This window comes from Solea solea, chromosome 7, assembly GCF_958295425.1.
Source record: "Solea solea chromosome 7, fSolSol10.1, whole genome shotgun sequence".
In the NCBI taxonomy this organism is placed as follows: Eukaryota; Metazoa; Chordata; class Actinopteri; order Pleuronectiformes; family Soleidae; genus Solea; species Solea solea.
This window is the reverse complement of record NC_081140.1, coordinates 13,097,408-13,123,007: the sequence shown is the minus strand read 5'-3', so window position 1 is coordinate 13,123,007 and position 25,600 is coordinate 13,097,408. Positions and strand designations below refer to the sequence as shown.

Genomic DNA, 25,600 nt, shown 5'->3' with positions numbered 1-25,600 from the left:
ATGTGGTTGGCAAAGGAGCCAAACGGTGCCAAGTTGTCATAAGTAATTGTTACATATTACTTATTGAGCTTTACTATCACACAGTTTCTCCCCTCCGAATACACTATCTGTTGACGTGTGTGTCTGTGTGTGTGTGTGTGTGTGAGAGAGGGGCACAATTGTAATTTAGGGTTTTATTCATGTACTTGACTCTTTATCCCTGTGAAATGCTGTTACTGCTAGTGCACACATTCACTGAGTGTTTTCAGTGAGCAGAGCAGGGTTGTAAAAGCAAAATCAATACTCAGAAACTAATTGATGCTAAAAATGATTAGCAATGAAAATGTGGAGGCAAGACACCCGCAGCACAGAACATAAACAGGACATGTGATACTGTATTTACTTTGGACAACAAAGAAACTGTGTTGTCATTTATGTTATTGTTTGTTTTGTTCCAGTCACAAAAATATGCCTCTTATTTTTTGGTATTTCCCTGTGACAATTCAAGTGCAGACTGAGGCAGATTTATTTATTTGAACTCATTGCAAAATAATGGATATGAACAATTTCTTTGTCAGCAGTCATTATGTTTAGTATTGCATTTTTTGACATATTTCTTGCTCAGAGAATATCTTGACTTCCTTCACTCCCTATCATATTGAAATTCTCTTTCCATTTTCCAGCAGCTATCTACTTCCTGCCTTCCTCCTTTTTAACACCAATTTTCTCTCCTCTGCTGATCGGATCTATCCATTCTATCCATCTTTCTTACCCATATATTTTATCTCTCCTTTCCATTTTCCCTGGCTTTCTCTATCACCTCTGCCCTCCTCTCTCTACCTCCCTCGTTTCTGTCTTGCAGCCACTCCATGCCTCATTCATCCTCCCTTTTTGTCTCCTCAGACTCCAGGTTTTCAGCCTGCAGTGGAGGCAGGCCGTTAATTCTCTCTCTCCATCTTACTTAGCTCCAGCCTGATGTCAAGCTGCAAGATATCTACAGATAATTCAAGTTTTATTTAGGAAAATGACAGAAACTACTTTGACTTCTTTAAACCTATGAAATTCCAAGAGCGGAGCAGAGACATCTAACAACTGCCTTCGTTCAAATTGGCCAAATTTCAGTACATGTGTCGAAGCATTATTAGGGGAGTAGTAGGAGTGTATTAGAGGAGGAGACATGTTTTCTTTCAGAGTCATTTTAACACTTTTGTGGAAGTGTTAATGCCTTCAGAGATGATTTTTAGGTCATTTGATAAAATTTGTCCTGTATATCTTATACTTTATATACACATATTCATTTAACACCTCAAAGTCACTATTGTAACAATATTTTCTGATTTGTTTTATTTTAAAAGATGCGAGCAAACAGTTGTATGCATGTATTGCATGTAAATAATGAGAGCAGATTTGTGTTGGTGATTATTTTTGTGCCCTACTTTTGGTTTCATCATATGTCTATTCATAGTCATCTACAGATTTATCATGTTTTTTTCATATTATAAAGCAGAAAAAAACCCACATGTAATCTATTATATGCAACAATTTTATATATATAAAAAAAAAGAAATCCCAGATGGACATAGTTGCGTATCACATGTTATGTATATTGGACAAATCCAAAACCCAGCTTTGTCCTGCAGCAGGTTTTTAACCCCAGTTAACCTCTACTAGCTTTCACATCTCCAATACTCAATAGCACCTGTCACTCAGTCACTGAATGACACAGACCTCCTGACGTGCGTGTGTCTGTCCGTGTGCATGAGTGTGTCCTCATGTCAATGACACAGATGTCTGCTGACTGAATTGTGCCGAGTCGTTATGATGAGGCCAAAAATAAATCAATAAATAAATAAACTACAGCATCAACACATAAGTGTGCACAGCTTTTTGAACACCTAGACAATCTGTGCAGCTTCTAGGGACACATAACACAGTTAGAGAGAGAAACAGCATGTGTGTGTCTTACTTTGCCCTCCCACTCCAGCAGCGCTGTGCCCACTTCTCCTTCCTTAGCATAGGCCCGAGCTGTGTGTCCCAACTCATTGGTCTGTAGGGGGTTAGCACCTGTGTGAACACAAACACATGAAATAATACTAATAATAATAAAACTCTTTTAACAGATAGAATCTTCAAAAATCTTCTTTTGCTTTTAGAATTCAGGATTGCAACTACATGCACAAAATCTCAGCAGGAGGGTCAAAACATCAATCAAAAGTTTAGGGGTGAGAGGTCATGTGGGTTCAGAAGGCTAACTGCAGTGCAGCAGGAGAGCCACGCAATGACCCTGTAGGGGGTTTCATATCTGCAACGCGTGCCAACAGCACACACTCTGACCCCTACACCCACACACCAACACCCTGCACCCTCATACAATCTATACACACTGCAGGTTGTTGCAGGTTGGGGGCCACTGTGGCACAAAAGCCTATATACTTTCACACAGCAGGAAGGGTCAAAAGGAAGAATCATTTTGTTAAATTTTAAGAGGCTAGCGCATAAATGTCCCGGCACACGTGAAGTGTGCCAGGCTTGACGCTGGTGGACTTGTCATGGAGGATGGTTAGCAGTGCCTTCTGCCCTGACCTGTGCACTGACAGCAACACACTCGTGCCTCCACATGAACAAGCAAATGTTTCTGCATCACATGTGTATCAAAAAAATCAATGTGTATCAAAAAAGTCAATGTATTTACTTTCAGTTTGTCACAATAGTCACAATTCTCCAGTTTTATAGGTACAGTTGGACATCGTTTAGAATCTAAAAAACATAATATATCCCTCAAGTTATGGAATGGAAAAGAGTACTATAATGCCAGTTTTGTTTCAGCAATGCAATTACATATTTTTGTGACCTTGTATTTAAAGTACAGAAGACAAATACTTGTGTTTTGTGTTCTGCTCCAAAAGATAAAAACTCACACACAATCTTTGACGATGAATTCTGAGTACTCAATTCAATAAAAAGATTAAGACTCATGAGAGGACATGTAGGAAAAAGTTATAGAAGTGACAGGAAATTTGTCACTTTAATGGTTAGTTTGCGGGAAAATCCACTGATATCTCTCTCTCTTAATAGGAGGAAAAATACATATACTTTATTTTACTGGTTAAAAGCCTCATTAAGAATGATAATCCCTTTTTAAGAGTGATCTGGCCAAGAAGGCAGCACATCAACATGGTCACAAATGCAAACACAATACAAATGTCACACACAACCACATCATCCAAACAATATGGAACACAGCAAATGAAATTCTGGGATTAATAGTGAATTGTCTTGTGTTGTTACGATACAGGTGCAGTTTCTAAAATGACATTACCAACAATTTCACAGTCACATCAACCGAGATCCGATCCGTCAAAATCAACTTAAACTCCCCCACAGAGATCACGTCTGACAATTTCAGATCACTGTGTAAGTTATTCCATGTCGAAGGAGCAGCATATTTGAAAGCATTTTTTCCAAGCAATTCTCAGGACCATCATCTGTAGCGTACTATGAAAGCGAAGGCCATTGATTTTGGTTTCTCCACATATAGGTAGACAGATAAGAGGAACCAGGCCAAGAATGGATTTATATGAAAAAAAAAATCGACCAATGCGAGAGCCTGCATGCATACACGGATGGGCATTTAGCAATGGCATGCAGAGTACAATGATGTGTTTTATTTCTCCAGACAGTAATAAAATACAAAGCACAATGGAACATAGCGTCTAACTTCTTTAGATACTGATCAGGGGCATTCATAAACAGCAAATCACCATAATATAGTTAAACAAAAGTTGCCGTGTTGGAAAAATTTGATTTATTCCTTAAAAATAATTTAACCTTTGGCTTCATGTTCTGAATGACAGGTTCTGATCAATGATGATACATTTGAAAATAACATACATTTGGATTTTTCTGCATTTAACACCAGCTTGAGTTAAATGGGTCTGAACACCAAACTGCAGACTGCAGTTATTCCAAAATTTTGGTTACTGAGCAGGATGAACAGTAGATGACTGTATTGTCTACATAGAAATGGCAGGCAGCATTTGATAAATAGTCACTGAGATTGTGCACATATACAGAAATCAACAGTGGTCCCAGAATGGAACCCAGGGGCATGCCCTTTGACACAGGGAGGAAGACAGAGGAAGACCCAGCAAATTGAACCAACACATTGTGTTCTAGCTGAGTTTGAAAACCAAAATACAGCATGCTCAGATAAGCCAGTCTGTTAAGGTGACACGGTGTCATAGGCTTTTGACAAGTCACTAAAAAGAGTTGGACAATTTTACCTGCAGTCCAGTGCCTTAGTAAAGTAATTTACCAACGTAATAGTAGCTGTTCACCTTTTTTACCAGAAAAGGGTGCACTTGAGTACGTTACTTATGTCTGTGATATGAAGTTTTTCTCAGCTTCACTCAGAGGAAACTACCTGCAGTAATCAATACAGGTGCCGTTTTTTCATCTAGCTTTGAGCACCGACCACGGAGACTAATAATCACTGTGATGATTATCGATAAACCCCTAAATTTTGTGACCTGCTCACAAAACTATCGATCCTGACAACAATAGTCCACCAACCCCCTCTGTCCGCCAAAAACATGAGACAGGAAAGCAATAAAGTACCTACACACACACACACGCGACATAATAAATAGCATCATTTAGGGCTTTAATATCAGGCCAACCCTCTGGGCCATAGCACTTTATAACAGGATCAACACTAACAACAGTCACACACACAGACAGAACAAAAGCACACACACACGGACACATGCAGAGGATCCCTTCATTAACAGTGCTTTAGTTATGCCTATTAGGAGTCCCCTCCTCTTTCCTATTTCCTCCTCCCTCTCTTTCACTGCAGCTGGTGGGAGAGAGACCCTGCTGGTCTTTGTGTGTGTGCATGTGTGTGTGTCCTTGTCTCTGTATTGTGTGCGTCTGTTAGCATGTGTGTCTCCTCTTGCCTCCTACCACCTACAGAGCCGTCCATTACCGAGTGCCTCTGGCCACGGGCCTGATGTGGAGCTCGGGGAGAAACTGCAGAGCCTCTGCAGGTAGAGAGAGGGACTGAGGGCAGAGGAGAAGCCTGAGGGTGGGCCTAGAGACTGTGATGGATGGAGACGCGAGTTAAAGGGCAAAAGAGCAAACCCACGGCTAGTGGAGAAACATGGACGCACACAAACACAGGGGAAATAACAAGGTACAGGATACACACACAAACACACACAATGTGCACATACATGAGGGAAAGATGATGCACACACCCAAATCCACATAGATGTCTTGAAGCTGTGGCAGTTTATAAGATTTTTGTAAAAAAAAGAGTGATGACCAAGAGACTGCAAAGAAAACAAACCATACTCGCTTTGGTCAAGAAAAACTAAAAACTTTTATAAATGTCTATGGTTAAGCGCCAATTCACACAGCATCTCCCTCACGCACGCACAATCGGGGATGTGTTTGTAATTGAGAGCATGTGACATTGTGACTGATATTGGTCGTGATGGTGGCGCCAACACAGCAAGTGTCCAGTCGGACGAGCGACAACCAATCCCGGCTTTAATCAGATTGTTTGAAAACAAATGTCTCTGCTTTGTGAATTTTCTTACCTTTTTAATTCAAAAATGCATCTGCAGAACATTGGATTGAGTTAGACGTGGGTGATTTGTTTAAGCGTAAGAGTGCTTACAGGCGCAGGGGGTAAGACAGGGGAGAGACGAGCAGACACTAAAGAAATGGATGCACCATCCATCATAAACATAAACAAGACATTATTACTAATGTGTGTGTGTGTGTGTGTGTGTGTGTGTGTGTGTGTGTGTGTGTGTGTGTGGTGATGGTTGTAGTGGTTGGGGTGTTTGGGGTGTTTGATCCAAAAGTGTTTTTAAATTAAAAGTCCATCAGCCTAAAAAGCAACTAAAAACGTCACCCGTGGTAAAGTTCAAGCAGGATGTACAGACTATGGAAGTATATGGAAACAATAAAAGAAAACATGAATATATGAATATTTTAATTCCTGAAATGGAAGCTTGAGTGCACACACACACACACACACACACACACACACACACACACACTCACTCACTCACTCACACAGGCACACAGACACACATCTGTGAGTGTGGAGTTACCCCAAGGGCATGTTCTGTGCAGAGGTCACAGTTCAACTAGGCCTAGGTTGTTTAAGAGCTAGTCGCCTGTAAACTGGGGGGGGATGTTCTGCCCTCAGGCTCTGTGTGTGTAAGTGTGTGCAAGTGTGTGTGTGTGTGTGTGTGTGAATCCATTGGTAGAGCTGAGTCAACGACAGGTGCAAATGCAGTGGGGGTGAATGGAGAGGGGGAATGAACAAGTGATCAATTTCAAATGAGCTTTGTGATACTGTTTATATTACTCGAGGGTGGAAGCGTTAAGACGATGATACATGGAAAGCTTTTTAAAGCTGATGGAGACAATACTGCCTTAAGCAAGTAAGGAAGGAGCTGCCGTGTTTCGGGTAAATCGAGTTCCTCTGTTGAATTAACGTGTAAGAATTTGTTTTTCCTCTGAAATAAAAAAAATGACACACTAAAAAAATGAATTAACAAAAACAAAAAAAGATAATGAAAAAGACAACACAATCTAATCTTAATTCAGGTCAAATATGAAAGTGAAAGTGATAATGTCTGAACATGGCTTTATGAGGAAAGGGTTAAGATTTTCATTTCCTCTATTGGGGATTGATAAAGGTGTATTTGAGTCAAACCCAGGAGCGTTAATGCCCCTGATGTAGTCCTTTTGGGTGGCTGTAAACGCAGCCTCAGACCAAACCAAGGAACTGGACTCTGCTCTGCTTGGAAGACGTGGTCTCAGACCACTTGCAAATTAATTCTGAAGTGGTTCATCACTGGTGTGAATCTCACCCACACCTTTCAATGGAAGTGTAGGATTTTTCAGTGTTCTCATCTACAGTCCATCAGTAAGTGAGGAGAAGGGAGAACTGGGAGAATGCACATTCAGCACATTTAGCTGAATATTGTTATTGCTTGTATATTGCTGCTGATTCTCACTGCGAACACCAAACCAGGTGGATAATTTAAATTAAACAATGTATCAATTTCCATTATATCAATGGGAATATATGTAATTCAGATCTGTCAGACTGGTTAAGCAGCAACGGACAGAGTTTAGGTGACCACTGCATTTCTTTTTTTGGTTTTCCCTCATGACTCTGTTCATTTCAGCAGGAACTCCTCTGTCATCAATCCTCTTTGTCCCCTTCTCTTTATTACAGGTGGTCAGGATGGAGAGCCTCAAGAGAACTCAATAAAATGAGGAACACAAAAGTGTTGAAAGTGAAGGACACTTACTGGCTGATCCTACTTTCATACTGTACTTAAGTGCAGACTTTCACTATTTAAGTTGGAACAAAACAGAGGAGATTTATGGTCCATGTAATTAAATTAAGTCACACCACTATGGCTGTATTCAGAATACCAGACTCTGTGATCATTGGTATTTGGATTGGAATGATGTGACTGAAAGTCAGTCTTATATAGTAAGCTGTATATTTAATGCTCAAGCGTGAGGGTCGTGCTATTGTTCAAGTGTAAGAGTACGTCACACTAAATATTTGACACCTTAACCTGACAGAGCAGATTTTGTTGTTGTTTTTTTAAATTTTATTTTTAAACTTTATACATGTTATATATACACGTTTCCTGTATTTTCTGGACCATATTATGGTCCTAGAATCAAGTTGTTGACGACGCAGGAAATGATCATGCGTTGCGTGCTGTTTGAGAAGGCAGTCACATTCAAATGACATCTGGATGCAAGTCACTAATAGATATGAATGTGAGCCATCAACTCTGAACGTACTTAGCCTACGATTCTGACAGCACTGGTAAATTTAATTCCTTTAAAATTCAATGGTTTGATAGGTAGAAACCTTCATAGGTTCACGGACTATAGTGCGGGGTTAGGGGCAGGTGGGTTGAGACATACCAGCCTCCAGCAGAATGCGGACAGTGTGTGGGTCGTCAGCCAGTGTGGCGTAGTGAAGTGCCGTGCAACCACGGAAACCAGCCCTGCTGCTGAGCCTGCTGCTGAACTCGTCCTCTCTGGACACGAGGACTGCACAAAGAAAGAGAAAGAAATGCATAAGAGACAAGTAGACAGTACTTTCAAATTTTAGATGCACATGGTATATTCCATGAAGATAAAGACAACGTTATGATAAATTAAGAAGCAAATTTAACAGTAATTGCATAAGACCTTAATTTACTCAGTTCTCACTCAGAGACAAGGCTCCAGAAAGACAACAATGACATTGCAGACTACAATATTGTCCTTCCTGTTTCCAGCTTTAGAGAATATGTTCATTTTCACAGATTTAAGCTCAATTGTACAGGGTAATGAGAATAATGTGAGTATTGTTTAAGGGTCTATTTTGCTGTGCTCCTTACTAATAACAAAGGCAGTCTTTCTTTCTCTCCTTACTTGTCTTTTTCATAAAAGCACTCATCTTGTGCCACTCCTCCATCATCCCTTTTATTTTTTCCTGCCTCCTTCCTCTCCTCCTCAGCATCCATCAATTCCTTTCATCACTTGCACCATCTTCCTCCCTCCTCCCTCTATCCCAATAACTTTGTCTCATCCATTTCCTGACTTCCCCTCCTCTCTCTCCCATCATCCAACCCATTTCCCTCAATCACTCTCTCTCTCCCACCAACACCTCTCCAAACATCCAGATCTTCCGTCTTCTCCTCCATCTTTAACTTCTCACTGCTTATCGTCGCTCCCTTTCTTCTTCCCATCCTCTTTTGTCTTTCAGAGCTTCTTTCATTTCTTTCTTCCTTGCCTAATAAGTCTTTCCCTCCCAACCTCAATCTATCCCATTCTTTTTCTGTCGCTCTGATGGTCTCTCTCTGCAGTGTGTGTGTGTGTGTGTGTGCATGCACAAGAGAGACAGGGTGGGATAATCATAGCTAACCCAATAAAGCGTCGCACAGGCCCCCCTAGCCCATCCATCAGCATGCGTCTGGGAAACGCTTCCCCACACTACGCCAGCCCCACGCGGACCCAAACCTGACAGCCATATAAATGTCTGCAATATACATATCCCATATAAATATGTCTACAGAAACCCAACACAGACTGGGGGGGGGGGGGGGTTGTCACTGTGTGTGTGTTTGTGTGACTGTGTGTGCATCGCAAGAGAGAAAAAAACAAAACAAAAAACACCCACTTGTCACGCACGTAAAACAAATAATAAAGAAAAGATGAAACGTGTACATATATGCAAATCTTCATGCAAATTATAATGTCTCATAAAATCGTGTCCAACATTTAGGATTCATATGTGTAATATACTGAAGAAACACATTATTCTTTTTTTTTTTTTTTACCTTCCAGGGAGTGAATGCCTTTTTCCCGTGAAGTGTCGTAAACATTGTTGAAATGATCCCCAGCGTTTGGGTCAGCACCGGCTTTGAGCAGAACCTTCACCACACTGTAAAGAATAAGAATTAAGACTTAAGTACATGCAAACAGACACAAAGAATAGTATTATTATTATTATTTCCTTGATAATAATTCAGGATGTACAACCACTGATGCTAGATAATTTTTCCCGTTAAGAAATAATTGCATCTTAAATGAGACATTTTAATTACTGATGCTACAGTAAAAATAAATGAATATGAGCCAATAATCAGATTTGCTAATGTGGTGATTTCATCAGTAGTGGAGCAAAATAAAGTATATCACACAATGGGTAAAGATCCAAATAAGTCAAGATCTGTTTAACCTATACGTGCCTTTAACTAACAACAGTACTACGGGGGCAGTGCAGCATCTGGACATACTAAGCATGCCAGGTATTTCAACTATAATGGCACGTTTTGTGCCTTCACCCAGAGAATGTAAGAAAGAGGAAAGAGAGAGAAAGGCAGGTGTTGGATGAAGCTGGAGTTAAGGAAATGCAGAGTCCAATGAAGCTAATGCTCTCAAAAAGCAGTTGGCCCCTCCTAATGAGCACATTTTGAACTGTCCTGTGCTGTTGAGAAAGAAAGCTCTATAGACACTGCTGCTGCTTCTATGAATGAATGAATGAGGACGTTCACATGCAGCACCTAAAACATGTGAAAGAAACCAGAGGTGTTTTTAACCAAGATACTTGAGAGTCATGCTCCTGTAGCATCTGTTGTTGCTATGCAACCACAACCTGGGGGCTGCTGAGATGACCGCAGTTGCTGCAACCTCAGTGAATTAATTAATACAATAAACTAAGATAAATAATCAACACAAAGACACCACAATTCCCCCACAGCAGCCTGATCTGGATGTTGGATAATAATGTAAGACAACAAACACGCAGATGTAGATGCAAACAGTCATTTCCTCAAATGACCACAACTTGTTCCTGCACCACACACTCATTTGCATTGTGACATGTACATGTGTGTGTACACTGGATGGGCAAGGGTCAGGCCTGTTTCCGGTGCAGTTGGGGGGTCTGTGTGTGTTTGTGTGTAGTCCTTCATTGGAGCGTACCGCCTTATAGAACAAACACAAGAACCTCGGCAACACCACTCACTGTGACCCAGCGGACATTCCAGGTACCGTCTCTCCGTCTACAGAACACACACTTTACATTTACCACCGTGAACATGAGCAATGGCTTTGACATTGAGATACAGACGTGCACACAAAAGCTAGTTAGCGCGTCTGTGCAGACTGGGAGAGAGAGAACAGGGGTAATGGCCGAAACATGAACCCTGCCAGTACGCTGCTGGCCATCGTTAAACCTGTGACTATGTAATGCAGCCAATGATGGATCATTTTCAGCTCACTGGTTATATCAGAGGCCTGAGAAGTACGCAATTCAACAGAGAGATTAGTAACTAGAGGGTGAGACTCCTTTTTGACCAACCACATGATCACTACACATGCTGTAGCCATTCTTTGGGTGAATTTGTGTTCTTTAAAGTAAGACATGGCAAACGATTTGACCTCAGTGATAGTGTAGCTTCAGTTGGACCGATATCAGAATATATTAAAACAGGAATACAATTTTCTGGAGAAAAATAAAAAGCATGGGATAAATTGAGTTAGAGACACAGCAAACTGTTTTCCATTGATATTTGATATTCTTTTGTTTCTAAAATCTGTACCAGACCAAAGAAAAAACTTTGTACTTTCCCAGATCCCAAGTGACATATTCAAATGACTTATTTTATCTCATAAACAATCTAAGCCCAGTGTCTGTCTACTGTTAAGAAGCCAGAATCAGCAAATTACTGTCAGTAGATCCTCAAAACTATTGGTGACTAACTGATGAAATAATCATTGTAGTTTTACAAATAATTTGTTATCAATGTCATCAACAGCAGAGCTTTAAATGCCGGTTCAGTGTTGAAACAACTGACTCTAAAACTACAGAAACCTAAGAGTGATAACGAGACAAAGTTTTCTTTCAGCTCCATTAAAATAGTAAAACCAGACTTGGTCAGAACATGCGTGTTCCTGTGGGAGAGCGAGGCTGAGAACAGTCTGACCACGTCTTTGTGTCTGACCTTGCTGAGGGGCTATGAAAGGACGATCAGGAGGTCTCCCTTTGTTACTGTATCACTGTGGCGGGGGGGCGGCAGTGGGCCGTGACCCACAGAGGGCTCTCCTCTCACCCTTGCAAGCACTTCTACAAACACATAGATGCATGCCCCGAAACACATACACATACGCACACACAAACGCACACTATGGTTGGTCACACGAGGCTGGGCAGAGCTGTGTGAAGAAATTAGATGGTCTGAAAAGGGTTAATGGCATCAGAAAGGTAAACACGAAGGGATAAAGAGAGAAAGATGCAGAGGAAGAGGAGGAGGAGGAGTGGATGAAAGGAGAGAAGTGCAGCTAGAACATGAAAGAGATAAATGTAATTATTAAGGCTAGTGCTAAAACTAATGGGCTTTTGAAAACACTTTTTAGTTTTACTAATCAACTGATGATCAAGTGGCTAACTTTATTTGGGACATTTACGAGGAGAGTTGCAGCACTAATTTAAAGTCAAACTGAAGGCATTCAGAGGTTCATTAGGTTAAACTCCCATTGAAGAGACTGACCCAAAAGTCAAAATTACAAACTTCCTGATAAAATGTTGTAGTCATCCAAACAAAATCATCTGCAAAGTAAACTCATGTTATGTCCAAAAGGACATTGAAAAGCCACTAAAAAGATGGTTTCCTTGCTTCTACTCTCTGCTTTTGTGGCAAAAGTAGTTGCAGTGATGGCCACTCATTGTTTAACACATTTGATGCCAAGGCTGGTAGCTCAGTCTGAGGTTTTTGCCAGCAGTCGACTGGTGTTAGTTTCCCATCCTGCCCTGGAGGGAAGGCAGGAAACAGACACTTCCGTCTCTGCACTGCTATAAAAGACACCTGAGCTGAACTGACCATCCATGTCTCTGACCACCTGGCCCAGACGCTGGACCTCAAGTGACCTCACTGCACACCTGGGGTCAGGCAGATGCCACCAAGAGAATGACATTAGCAAAGGACACACAACAGTGACAAATCAAAACGATCACACCTAAATAATTTAATACTGTAAGTAGGTTTAAATATGGCACTTCATTAAGGTTCACACTGTCCTCAAAACCACTTAAACCATTATATAATAACATTACATTAACTTGAGACTCTGCTGACCTGATATCCACACCAGTTTAAAACATTGTCCTCATATATTTTTGTGACATGGAGTAGTGAAAAAAAAATTCAAAATGAGGGATTTTCTTTTTTTCAAAATTACACAAGTTGAAGTTTTCGAAGAAGCCACTAAATCACGGTATTGTGGGTCTTAAAACCATAAACTTGAACTGTGACTCCATATCACATTCCAGTGCTTTAGTTGTTTTTTCGGCCAATCAGCTGCCACAGAGGAAACACATGGCTACTTAATATGCAGTTGCTGGGCTCCTCAATGTTGAATGAAGATGGGCAAGGAAAAAGGCATTGCAGAAGAACTAAATCGTGGCTGTTACAGCGTAAATCTTTGGCTGTATTTCTTAAGGAAGACACGCTTCTGGTCATGCCAAGGCCGATCATCTTCTGCTATGATCGTGGACTTTATGCTAAAGCGTTAGCATTTAAGCTAGCAGACTTTATGCTAACGCGCTAGCATTTAAGCTAGGACTTTCTCCACAGTTTATACACAAATGGATGGAAAGAATGTGGCAGGACATGGGAATATCTGGACACCTTGAGGCGAACAGACACAGCAGTTCTGAGATGAAAGCACACCGAACCTCTCATTAACCTTCTTTCTTCTTATGGGGTGAGTTTTTCTTGAGTAATGTTTGAATGACACAGCTTTGTGTATGAAGTATTGACTGTGATGCTAATGGTTTAGCAACTCTCTGAGCACATCATCATCATCATTCAGCTCATTCAGTTACAGACTGAACCATCCACACCAACACAGAGCCAATTAAATATATTTTATTTTAATTGATATTAGAAATATGTATCTGTCTTTGATCCTTCTAACTCTTAGTATATTATAAGTATATTACCTTTCTTGTTTTTCATTTTTATGACATTTATATTCATATTTCATTCTATTTTTCTCTGGGAACCCTCTGGGACCTCTTCATAGAACCCTTAGGGTCCCTAGACCTGTTATTGATAAACGTTGTTCAAACTACTACAACAGTTTATCAGGGCTCTCAAGTTTTGAAGTCAGTTCAGAGTGAGATTTTGTCAGGAAGGGCAGGGGTAGATAATGGGAGGCGGGGGTTTATGACTGCGCGTTGCAGGCATTAGTGGCAGATTTTGAGGCCTTCAGGACAGTGGTAGGGGATGACATCTTTGAAACAGACACATTTCTACGATTAATGTATGCATGGCCAGGATATAAAATCTAAAAATTAAATATTACAACTACAAGTAGCCTCCTGACTAAAATAGACAAACTGTATTTACTGCAACTGCACTGCAAACAAAAAGAAAAAAGAAAAGAAACAACAACAAAAACAGATGAAATATGACTACACCAGTCTAAGGACAAGAAATGATAACAGAATAAGCCACCCCTCCCTACATATTTTTCAAGTTATTTCATTTCGAATGTTAAGAGGTTATTACGTCCAGTTTTTTATGCATTGTAAATATATTGTTCTGTATAGCAGTGTAGCTCAGAAAATAGTATCTCTGCTCCAGTTTCTGTGATGAGAAGTAGCACATACAGAGAGGTGTGGTTTCACTGACAGCTGGACCAGGAGGGGTTGGGCTATGTAAATGTGATGATTCTGTCTCTTGACTCCCAGAAGGTGTAAATCTTTGAGGCTAAATTTCTCTCTAAAGCATTTTTTTAGGAGTGCCTACATTCAAATGGCCACATCTTCAAATACGTTCAGATTTCCATATGTAAGCCATTGATGGAAAGCTTAGAAAACACACTTTCAGAATCTGTAAATAACTCAAAAGTCCCTCATCCTACTTGTTCCTGGTTTTTCCATGGCTGGTCACTTTGTTATTCCCATTTCCTTTTAAAACAGATGATTTTATTTCTTTTGCTGAAATTTTATGCCTTCAATTTTAGAAATTCAGTGGTGTGCATATATTGACAATCATTACACATAAACCCTGTAATGTTTCACAGTAGGTGCTCTTAAAGCTGTTTGTTTGCTGTGTCATCAGCTACCACCTGAGGGAATATGATTTAGTGTACTGTAGAATACACATAAGAAACGATGATATATAAAAGTGACTAAATTATGATAATATTTCACAGGAAGAGCTTTTCCCTGATATTATGTCCAGTTAATCCGAGCCCCAACCCCATAAGCCCACTCAATATCACTCTCTCCACACCTCAACTATTCTCTAGCTCTCTTTCCCCAATGAGCCACTCGTCCTTTCTTTCCATAATCCCTTGTTTCTGGACTCCTCCCTCACCATCAAGTCACTGGGCCGACAGGTTGGAACGGTCAACAGGCGTTTCACTCGGCTGACCGCTCATTGTGCACGTGAATGCAGCGAGGGAGGGACGGAGGGAGAGAAAGAGAGATGGAGATGGGTATTGTGTGTTAAAGAGTGCAAACAGTGAGCAAAGCCCTGCACCTCCTGATTTAGCCCCACATCAAAACTAAGCTAATACACGCCCCCTGATGTCTCACCCTTAACTCTTACCCCTCAACTCATCCCTGATCCTCTCATACAGCCCCACCTCGACCCATAAACACAACAGAAGAAGGACAGCTACTGCACTTGTGTGTAACACGGCCAAATCTTACGTCTCTTGAAACTCGGTTGTCACTTCTGGATCAGTAACATATAAATATACAGTGAGGGAGGGGTGAAATAATTCAACAATAAGAACCATACTGACACTGTGGCTACAGGCTAGACCCTGGTCATGAGTAATGTTCCTTGTGTTTTCACTTAACTGCTGCAAATAAAGTTGTGTATGTGGCTGAGTAATAGATAGTTGGCCTGTATGAACTCCCCGTTTTGTGTGTATGTGATTCTTTATGTACTTACATATGCATCTTCACTTGTGTTTGTGGATGTTTTAGGAGTGGAAATTATGGGGTGGTGAGTGTGTGTGTGTGCGCGCGTGTGTGTGCGTGTGTGTGTGCACACGCGCGCATGCATGTGAACTGATGTTCTGTCTTCCCTGCAGCAGTTACGGCTCATTGGGGGCTGCTGGAAGACAGGATTAAACACAGAGGAGTGTCACTGCCTAGCTGAGTTATAGCGCTCATAACACACACACACACACACACGTTCATACAGATATAAACGCACAATTAAATTGGCATCTAATGTGTTTCAAACCAGCCTAACATGTAAATATTGACTGTGTGGAATTATTAAAGCATGTCCATGTTAGTAGTTTTGTTTGAGTCAGTCAGCATGGATAACAATAATTAAAAATTTTAATTAAACTTATAATGATTTTTAATCAGCGTCTCTTAACCTTAAGACAAAGTGTAAGCAATACTGACCAAAATGTCAGAGAGCCAAAGGCGGCATCGACAAATCACTTCTTTCATCCAAATATAATCCAAACAAATCCAAATTAACAATCATGGAAAAACAACTTCTCATCTCTTCATTTTTTAAACTTTTTTTTTGATAAATGGATAAAACTAATAACCAAATATCAATAATTTACTTGCTGTCAACTGAAAAAAATTATTTCTTTAAATATCAAAGTATTAGAAGACACTGATACAAGGCTGTAACCCTGAAATTAAAGCTATTTTCATATTTAAATTTAATGTTATACTTCTCACGGGCTCATGAGGCCCATGAACAAAAAAAGTGACCGCAGCCCTGATGGAGGGGGAAAAAAAAGGGCTGGTAAATTGGATTTGGCCCAGCTTTAACCTCGGCCCCTCTCTGTGTTGTGTGTTCTGAGGGCCAGGAGGCTAATTTAATTTGTTGGGACACAGAGATGGAGGAACGGGTAAAGACCGTCTGTCAGTCTGAAAGTCACACTTTGCACTTCTGAAGACCTACTGTAACAACTGGAGCAGGGGACACGGATGACATATGCTCAAAAGCCAACTCACATAGACAGCTGTGTGACACCAAAACACTGCATTACTGTTCACATATGCTCATCACGGCCTACATCTCAAAGCCGTGGAACATTAGGACTTGTTAAGTAGGTTTAGTTGCATGAAAACACACACACACAGACCTGTGCTGTCGGTTCATGGCGGCCACCATGAGAGCGGACCATCCAAGACTGTGGCGGTGATTTGGGTTCACCCCTTCCTTTAGCAGCCTGGTGAGAAAATGAGACACAAAAGGATTTACAATTTAATAATTTCCACAATTTGAATGGGAAATGTCTGGGACAGGTCTATATAGTAGAGGTAGAAATACAATGAGATGACATTATAATATAATTTCAACATGTATTACAATGTAGTATTCTTCATTCACAATGTGACACATATTACATTTATATCAATTGAATGTTTAAACAATGGTCAAACACACTTTGAGACACAACCCATCACTGGTTTGGTTGCTTTGAGTTAAAGTTTTATTAATATCAAGTAATTTGAAGATGTTTTGTCATGATAATGTTTTTGGCCGTGAAGCCCAGCCCAATTTGTTCATATTAAAAATAAAAACAAAAGCACATTAAAATGGAATTATAGGAGGCCTTCTGTTTGAGATTGTATCTAAGACACAACGTCATGACACGTCTCTGTCTTTATCTAAAGCTACACACTTGTTCCTTGACAGGTTAAGTGTCTGTGGTGTAAGCCAGGTGTGTGTAGTTTTCTCCCTGAGGGTATGACATCAGGTACTGGAGGAACACCGTCTATACAAGAACGTGTGTGTGTTGGGGTGATCGAGCGTAAGCGATCCGTATGTCGTCTCCTGTGCTGAGCAGGCAGACAGTGAGTGTGTGTTTACAGTCAACACTGTGGCCTCTGTCTGGTCTGCACTCATCTCTGGTGCACTGTGGCTCTGTTTTCATTGCCAGCTCTATCAGGGTTTGATAGGAAAGTCAGAGGCTCATCACCACAGCTACATACACATTAGTGTCAATGCAGTCACATTACGCAACTCCTTGTGCTTTAACTTTACCAGCGGCTTGAGTCGAAAAACACCGTGGAAAGTCAGAGCTACAACGGACGGATATAACCAGGTTAAAATAATGATAGTGGTGGTTTAATGGTGTGACCTACAGTATCACAGAGATAAACTCTGTTTCACTCTGTGGCACCAGCATTAATTACACTTCAAGGACAAATACTGACTATTTAGCCCACTAGACCATTTAGGTTTTAAAATATTAAATACTATGCATGTATTCTGGCAGCTGTCAAGTTATGTGCATTCTGCAATTGGAAAATAAAACAATAATTATCAACAACAAAAAATAATACAATGACAAGAGCTTCAATGCCTTAAATTACAGCAACTTCATTAGCCTCAAAAAGACTTATCTAATCTTTGGTGAGCGAAAACGAAACCTGCGCTCTCTTGGCTGCCTTTGACTCAGACACACCCTGATACTCTTCTACAAATTCAACCGAAGCACTTAACACATCTGTGACCTGCTGCCGATCTGTCTGTGTCTCTGTACTCTCACCTACACCATCTGCCACATGGGCACAGGTAACCCAAGCCTGCACATGGAGTCACACAACATATATGTACACACTCAAGTACATGGATTTGGATCCCAAGACCCCAACAACACTAGACTACATCACACACAACAATCATTCATTTAATAGAATTAAAACAGATGTTCACTTCCTGCAGTAGTGACGTGTCCCTGCCACTGTAACCAAACTAATACTTATTTGTGACACAGTAGACGCTTAAATATTTTGCTATCACAAAGTGACCGAGTCAGTGCATTTATCCAGCGGCTACAGAGTGTGTGCACTTGTGTCAATCACAATCAACTGCCCTGAAGTTTTGTAACACAATCAGCAAGACAGATGGGACCCAACAAGCTTGTTAAACGATGCCCTCTCTCACACACATGCGCACACATAGAGATATAAACACACTATTAAATTGGTATCTAATGTGTTTCAAACCAGCCTTACATGCAAATATGAATTGTTTGGGTTAGAGTTGACTTCAATTTATTTATACAACCTAACCAAAACCTAAACCATACCTTTTAACCATAACCAGTCCTCAAAAAAACGTGACAGTCAGATGGTCCTTTCCTTCCACCTGCTGGTTACTACTGAAACTACAACTACAAATGATAAAACTGCTTTCTTGACTGCAGATCATACTGTACTTGCTGGGGTGAGTGATCTCTAACATCACTATTCTCTATGTTGTTATTCAGAGGTGATTATAGGATGGAAAATTTAAATGATACCACAGATAGAGACAGAGAGTCAGTCAATACAATCTCAGGAACGTTCACATTTGAAAAAGATCTATACAGATGTTAAATATTGCTGTCTGTCAGTCAACAGAGTCAAACTGCAGAATAGTTGTTGTGAAAACATAGGACAAGGATCAAAAGACTGTGAAAGAATGATTTGTACCTTGCAATGTACTAATAAACATTTAAGGTACCATGGCTACCAGGCTAACAAGTTTTCTGTAGAATTATGATTTTGAAAGGTCAGAGTGGTAGGTGTAAATTAACTTTAGCTTCAGCCTACACTTACCACTGATAGTTTTAATATTATTTGCCTTCTTTTGTTTCAAATGTTTGTTTGAAAATGAACTGAAATAACACTGGAAAGGTATATTTACTTTGTCCTACTTTTACATGCCTGTAAGTAAGTTTAAATCATGTAATTCAAGGGGTCAGTCAGAGATGTTTCTTGATGCTGTACATAATACTATAAAGGATAAGCAACTGTTAAGAGTGTTGTGGTGTACAGTATAAGCCTACAATGTCAAGTCTGTACCTCATGATTCTATATTGAGTTATGAAAACATAAAAGATTCACTCGCCAGGCATCACTACTTCATGTCTCCTCATGGTGGCACTGTTCAAATGAATAAGGGACACTTAGGCGGAAGTTACCTTGCCGTAGAAGAGGGAGGTTACAGTTGGATAATGGAGAAAGCTACGAGCTAAGAGATGCCCCAATTCACGTTCAATACATACACTTTGCACAGAATCGTTGTATCGTGATGTTATTGGTATCGTGGACCATGAATCACGTATCGTATTGTGAGGTACCCTGGGATTCCCACCGCTAGTGAATCAGCATTTAACAGACCACAGCTTTAAATGTCTGACATTTATCGCGATAACAATAGTGATTGAAATATTTCCAAAAAAAAAATTTCATGATAAAATTTTGGCCATATTGTGCAGAGAACAGAATTGTGTGCAATACCTGGTCACATCTTGAACATTGTTGGTCCTCGCTGCTTCCAGAAGAGCATCACCTTAATTACAGATAAAGACAAGAGATTCAGAAAATTCTGCAGGAAAGAAACCATTTCAGAAAACCTAAATAGACAAAAAATGGCTTGCTTTCTTTCTTTAGAAGACAAATCAAATTCACAGTATCAAATATAATATTAGCACTGTCTATATATAATGATTATTAACAGGAAAATAAATATAAAAATTAAGACAATAATGTGTGCTAATGAAAGTCTACCTTTGTTATCAGATTCTTTCTTTAGACAGAGGGCCACGGCTGCAGCAGAGAGTACACCGGCAGAGGCCACTCCTGCCCGGCTACCTCCTCCACCTGTTCCTTGGCCCTCGTCTCCGCCGCCCTGCCCGCTCTCCTCCCAGTAACGGTTATTGTTGCGCCCCCTGCTGGCCAGAGCTGCCCATGAGTTGCGGCGATTCTCCAGGTTGGACAGCCACCTAGGGGCGAGGTGGTGGTACTGCACTGACTGGTTGACACTGGCTCCAGCGTTATCCTCGACTAAAATGCCCCTCCTGGAGACCCGGGAGGTGGACACGATGGGGTTGCGGTTCGCCTCTGTTGTCGCTGGTGTCTCGTGAATGCCGTGACACGCGGCTCCGCCAGCGCTGGTCTGCAGTATACGGCTGCACGGTGACAAGCTGCGCGACCTTCGCGCAAGTAGCCGTGTGGGAACAGATGACAACATGGCGATAAACTCACCAAATATATGAGCTGAGATGAACCCTCTAGTCTTATAGTAAATCCAGAGGAGAAACGATATCACACAGCTATGATATCCCGCGTCAGCTCAGAAGAGAAACCCGCTACACTTCAGTTTACAATGACGAAAACAAACCTCATCGTAACATGCATTGAGGATGTCACTAGAGCTCGCGTTGCATGTTGGGAAATGCTGTTTTACTGGAAGCTTCTCTGGCAAGAATGCATTGTAATCGAACACCGTAAAATCCAGTATTTAACTTTAACACACAAAATTTCAAACGTCACAACACAAAGGTGTTCATTTAACCTTTGATTAAAAGGACTTTTATTATTGTGTAAAATGACCAATGTCAAACCAGTACACAACTTACAACTCATAGTTACAGTATGGCACTAAACAACAAGGGAACATTCAGCTAAATGTCATTTCTCGCTAAAGGTAGTGAATATCGTGTACACCGATTTAATGTTAAAAATATTCTTCTTCATTTAACAGTCACTATCTCACGCCCGAAAGGTGGAATTGAACCACTCTGCCGCTAAGCAGCTACAGGTTTGAAGCCTGCACCCCGGACCACCGAGGCTCATCCGGGCACTTTACTGTTTCCTGATACGGACTATATGAAGCAGCTCCTCGCATGTTTTGTCTTAGTTATGGTGTCGTGTGACGTAAATTTTTAAGTGTCAAGAAGAGACGGCGCATACAAAGATCAATCATATCCTGGTGGCTCCAGAGCCACATGTAAGTCGAAGACGGACAAAAATCTCACATACTTTCGAGGTTTTGCTGTATTATGAAAAGCAGGCGCCTGCTGGTTGGCTGTGTATGAGGGAAACAGGGAGGGGGCACATTACGTCATCACGTAGGATATCTACTCCTACGTTTCATGCATTGTTTTATTTTTACAGTAACATAACCGCATAGGTACTGATACATCCAGCGCGGAACCAAGGCATTCTACAGTTTTCTTTGCTGGAGACAGAAGAACTAGCTGACATTTTCTAAAAAAGGCTTAACAGTACATGACAGAATTTGACTTGCACGCCTACAGAATAGATGGAGCATACATTACTACCTTTTTAATTGAGTTCGGTGGATTTACCAAGTGCATCACGGTGGCTCTTTTGAATCGTTTTCAATTAAAACGACGAAAAACATTGTCCTACACTACAACAAAATGGTTTACGTACCCTTAGAACCGCTAACATAAACCTCCTCGTGTACTTGAAGCATTCATAATTGTGTTCACGTCAAAAGTAAAAATTAATTTCACACACAGTGCTATACTTGAATCGGTCAATCCGGTTTTAACTGCTCTGCTGGAGCCATGAGAGTTGAAGCGCTATGTTCCGTGGTATCCAACTGGTGGCGCTGTTGAGAAAAAAACGGTAACCTCCTGAAACTATTGCCTCCGGCATTGCAGGCACCCCCTTCTCGAGTCCATGCTGACCCTGGCACACTGTCCTGACTTATATCAACCACACGGAGGCTTTGAATGATCATAATTAACAGTAACGCCTATGCTTTCCTGCTGAAATGTGTCAAAAAGTACATTATAAAACAACTGTGAAGTCTGGCGTCCTCTCAGTAAAACACATGATAGATAGCTGTCTATCTTCTGGAGCTTTCATTGACAAAAAATGTTGTTGTCTTGTTTAAACTGGCCACCAGATGGCGTCAAAGCTGCTGGTGGTGTGGATTATTCAATCGTGAACGAACCCTAACCTAATCTACAGGCGAGTAGAGCCGGTGGAAATGCGCCATTTTATGTCAACATTGCACTTGTATAATACTGTAATCAACCCTCTTTTACATGCCCATATATGACAGAAAGGGATACAATAATATTACTAGGGAGTATAGCTTTACATAAATATCCATACAGGAATGTTTTATGTTCTTCTGCATCACTTGTAAGTTCTTCAAGTCAAATACAGCTTTCATAAATAATTCCTGTTATTTAATTTCAGTGCTTTAAATAGGCCTGAATCAATTTTAGCTGCCTTCTCTCATTTATGCATTTTTAATGTCTAGACCAAATCAGGTGGCATGGAGCCATGGCAATCATTTTTTCTTTGGATGACCAGAGAGAAATAAGTGACCTTACTATTTCTGAAATATTTACCATAGCTTCTTTTAATTTATTGCCTCCTTGTCTCTGCTAATCATCCATCATGTGAAAAGCTGTGTTGTTGCGATAAAGGGGGAGCATAAGAGAAAGTTGGCGTCAATCATCATGAGGAACAGTTCATTTCTGTTTAACTGTGATATCCTGTGAACAATGTCAGTTAAACTGTTTAAACACACTCATTTATTAATCTATTAATGTGGGTGTTTTTATGCTTTACCTGCTTTTTTGTAACTGCAGAGGGGAACATGTAAGCTAAAAAAGATTATTTATTGAGGAAAACTCATTAGACATGAAATCATAAACAGCTCCCATATCAGAAAGAACAAAACTTGCCCATCATACACAAATGCACACCCTCAAAGTGGAGGGGAAGGAATCCAGATAAATAAAGCATCAGATAATAAAATGTATACTACTGATGTTATGTTGCAGCAGGCAATTATGCAGATACCATAATTAAATGTATTAAAAAAAATTGTATATGAGTTACAGAGAAGAATGTCTATTTTAATTGGATCACTGGTGAGTCTGGAATCTTGAGAAAGCAGTGATAGATTTTCTTGTCATCATCTGCAGCTCTATGGCTGTCACAGTGTAATAATGGAAACACTGTGTTGTTGAAAATTGTATTTTATTGAAACTGAAATACAATTCAGGCTCACTGGGCCTCACAATATGTGACTCAACATGCTCTGACATCATAGATACACTGGTAGGCACCTTTATCAGTCGTCTCATCTAAATGCTCCAGGAGTGGTTTAATATTGTAGACAATAAATCCACTCTCACCAGAAAATACAGCTCAATTCACACACACTAACCTGTTGATATGTTTAGGCCTATAGCTGATTTTAAGCATTGTCAGTACAGCCACTGTTACAGTCAACAGTTATGGCTTGAGGCAGACAACACAGACCCCAAATGGTTAGCAAAAATAGATGAGTCTGATTACCCTACCCCCAAGTAAAGTCTCTGTATGCTGATCTCATGAGCCAGTATGTATAACAGCAGAGACCTGGAGCTGGTTTGCAGCCTCAGGTAATGTTGTTAATGTGTGTTTGTCAAAGAAAGATATCTGTTGTGCTGTATTTACACGTGGTGTAATTCCCTGTAAAGCATTTGCACTTGTCCCACCTCCGCCTGTTCCTGGGTACCAGCTGCAGGGTCAGCTGAGAGCTATCCTTCCTTGATGTTTTGCCCCTTTATTTGCAGGTCATCTTAGGATGTAGGGCAACAGTCAGGGGTGTCCCTGACCCTCCCTGTTACTCCCTGCACCTGGATTTTTGACACATTTAGGTTCTACTATGTACCCCAGTCTCTTTCGTAGAACCAGAAATGTCCCTTCTCCGCTTCTTCTGACATACCTTTGATAGATTTCCAGGATTTGGCTGTGTACCTGATGACTCTGTGGAAGCACTTGATTGAAAGCCCTACAAAACCTAGGCAGCCAACTTCCACTGGGTAGGTCGTTGCTCTCCAGCCTCCCTGGTGACATTCTGGTTCATTCGGGGTCCTTCACAGGGGAAATTCAGGACTGTCTTCTCAGCTTCCGACAACAGGATGATGTCAGGTCCCAGAGTGGTGGAGGTGATAACCATGGGAAACTTCAGCTGTGAGTTGAGGTCAGCTCTCATTGACCACTCACCTCCTGGGACCTGAACTGTTGTTCTGCTCTGAGTGGGGCAGTTCTGTGCAGAATGCACTGTGTGGAATATACGCTTCTGCTGGCATTGGGCTTGGCTGTATTGTGAGACTCTCAGGTTCTCTTATTGCCAACTTCCTTATTACCAGGTCGTGCTGCCACCTGAATCAGCTGTGTGGCAAGACAATCTTACAGCTGCAGAGCATGTGCCGTTCCACACAGGCCAGCTCTCTTCTGAGCAAACCATCTAGCCAGGTTAGCCGGACTTTGAAGGGTGTTGTACATGAAAAGCTCAACCTTGCCTGGGGGATCCTCCACAGGTCTTTTAATTACACCAATTAATTGTGGTGTAATTGTTGGTCGTGGCATCCAGTTTTGTAACTGTTGTTGATGTTATCTCGCTCAGGTTTAATAATGAAAAAATGAAAACGAAAAAGTTATTCTGTGTTGGTTATATAGTGGTGTAGTGGCCATTGTGTGTGTGCTCATAACAAGTGACGACCATGTAGGTTTGAGTAGCTGCACAGGCTGATAAGTCTGCATGAACTTCAAAGAATATGTGACTCCTGGAAGAAAAGGAAAGGTGCAATTTTATGAACCTGAAGGAGTACAAATACTCAAGTACAAAATTCACGTATGTGTACTTTACTTTGCTATTTATATTTCTAGAAACTTTTACTTTTACTCCACCATCCTTTCTATCTTTGTTACTTGTTACTACCAAATAAAATCAAGAAGAAGAGTTGGTAATGGTCTGTATTTATATAGTGCATTTCCAGTCTTGATGAGCTGCTTTACACCACAGTTTTGCCATTTACCCATTCACACACTACAACATGGGGTTAAGTGTCTTGCTCAAGGACACATATAAACTAGCAAAACCAGGAATTGAACTTACATCCTTCCAGTTGAAAGACACCATGCCCTACCACTGAGCTACCACGGCTCAATCTTTACTTCTCACTTTTACTCACAGCACCCCCACAACCCTCTTGTGGAGGATAAGGCAGTAGAAAATGGATGGATGGATGAATTACTTTTGATACTTAAGTACATCAAATGTCATATTCTTAAGACTTTTATTTTTACTTTATTTATTTTATTATAAAAAGTGACTTGAACTTAAAGTCATTTTCTGGTAAGATATAGAGATGAAGGCAGAGGCTGACTGGGCAGACCGAGTGATAAACTGAGTCAGAGAATATAACAGACTGGATAGTAAGTAGTGACACTTACAAATAAATGACATCATTATTGTTCATC

General features: G+C 40.7%; 1 protein-coding gene and 1 non-coding gene across 2 annotated transcripts in view; both read right to left on the bottom strand.

The window, feature by feature from the left end:
* clpb (ClpB family mitochondrial disaggregase) overlaps window positions 1–20,769 on the bottom strand; it is a 34,178-nt gene extending 13,409 nt beyond the window's left edge. The window contains exons 1-6 of the mRNA XM_058634267.1: window positions 20,084–20,769; window positions 19,814–19,865; window positions 16,663–16,749; window positions 9,360–9,463; window positions 7,957–8,085; window positions 1,946–2,043 (exon numbers count right to left, since the gene is read on the bottom strand). Coding sequence (XP_058490250.1) covers window positions 1,946–2,043; window positions 7,957–8,085; window positions 9,360–9,463; window positions 16,663–16,749; window positions 19,814–19,865; window positions 20,084–20,546 — 933 coding nt within the window. The 5' untranslated portion in view covers window positions 20,547–20,769. The remainder of the gene's footprint in view (window positions 1–1,945; window positions 2,044–7,956; window positions 8,086–9,359; window positions 9,464–16,662; window positions 16,750–19,813; window positions 19,866–20,083) is intronic.
* A 301-nt stretch (window positions 20,770–21,070) lies between these two features.
* On the bottom strand, window positions 21,071–21,157 carry trnastop-uca (transfer RNA opal suppressor (anticodon UCA)). Its single transcript has one exon. It is a non-coding gene; the product is annotated as a tRNA-Sec (tRNA).
* Between the last annotated feature and the right edge of the window lie 4,443 nt (window positions 21,158–25,600).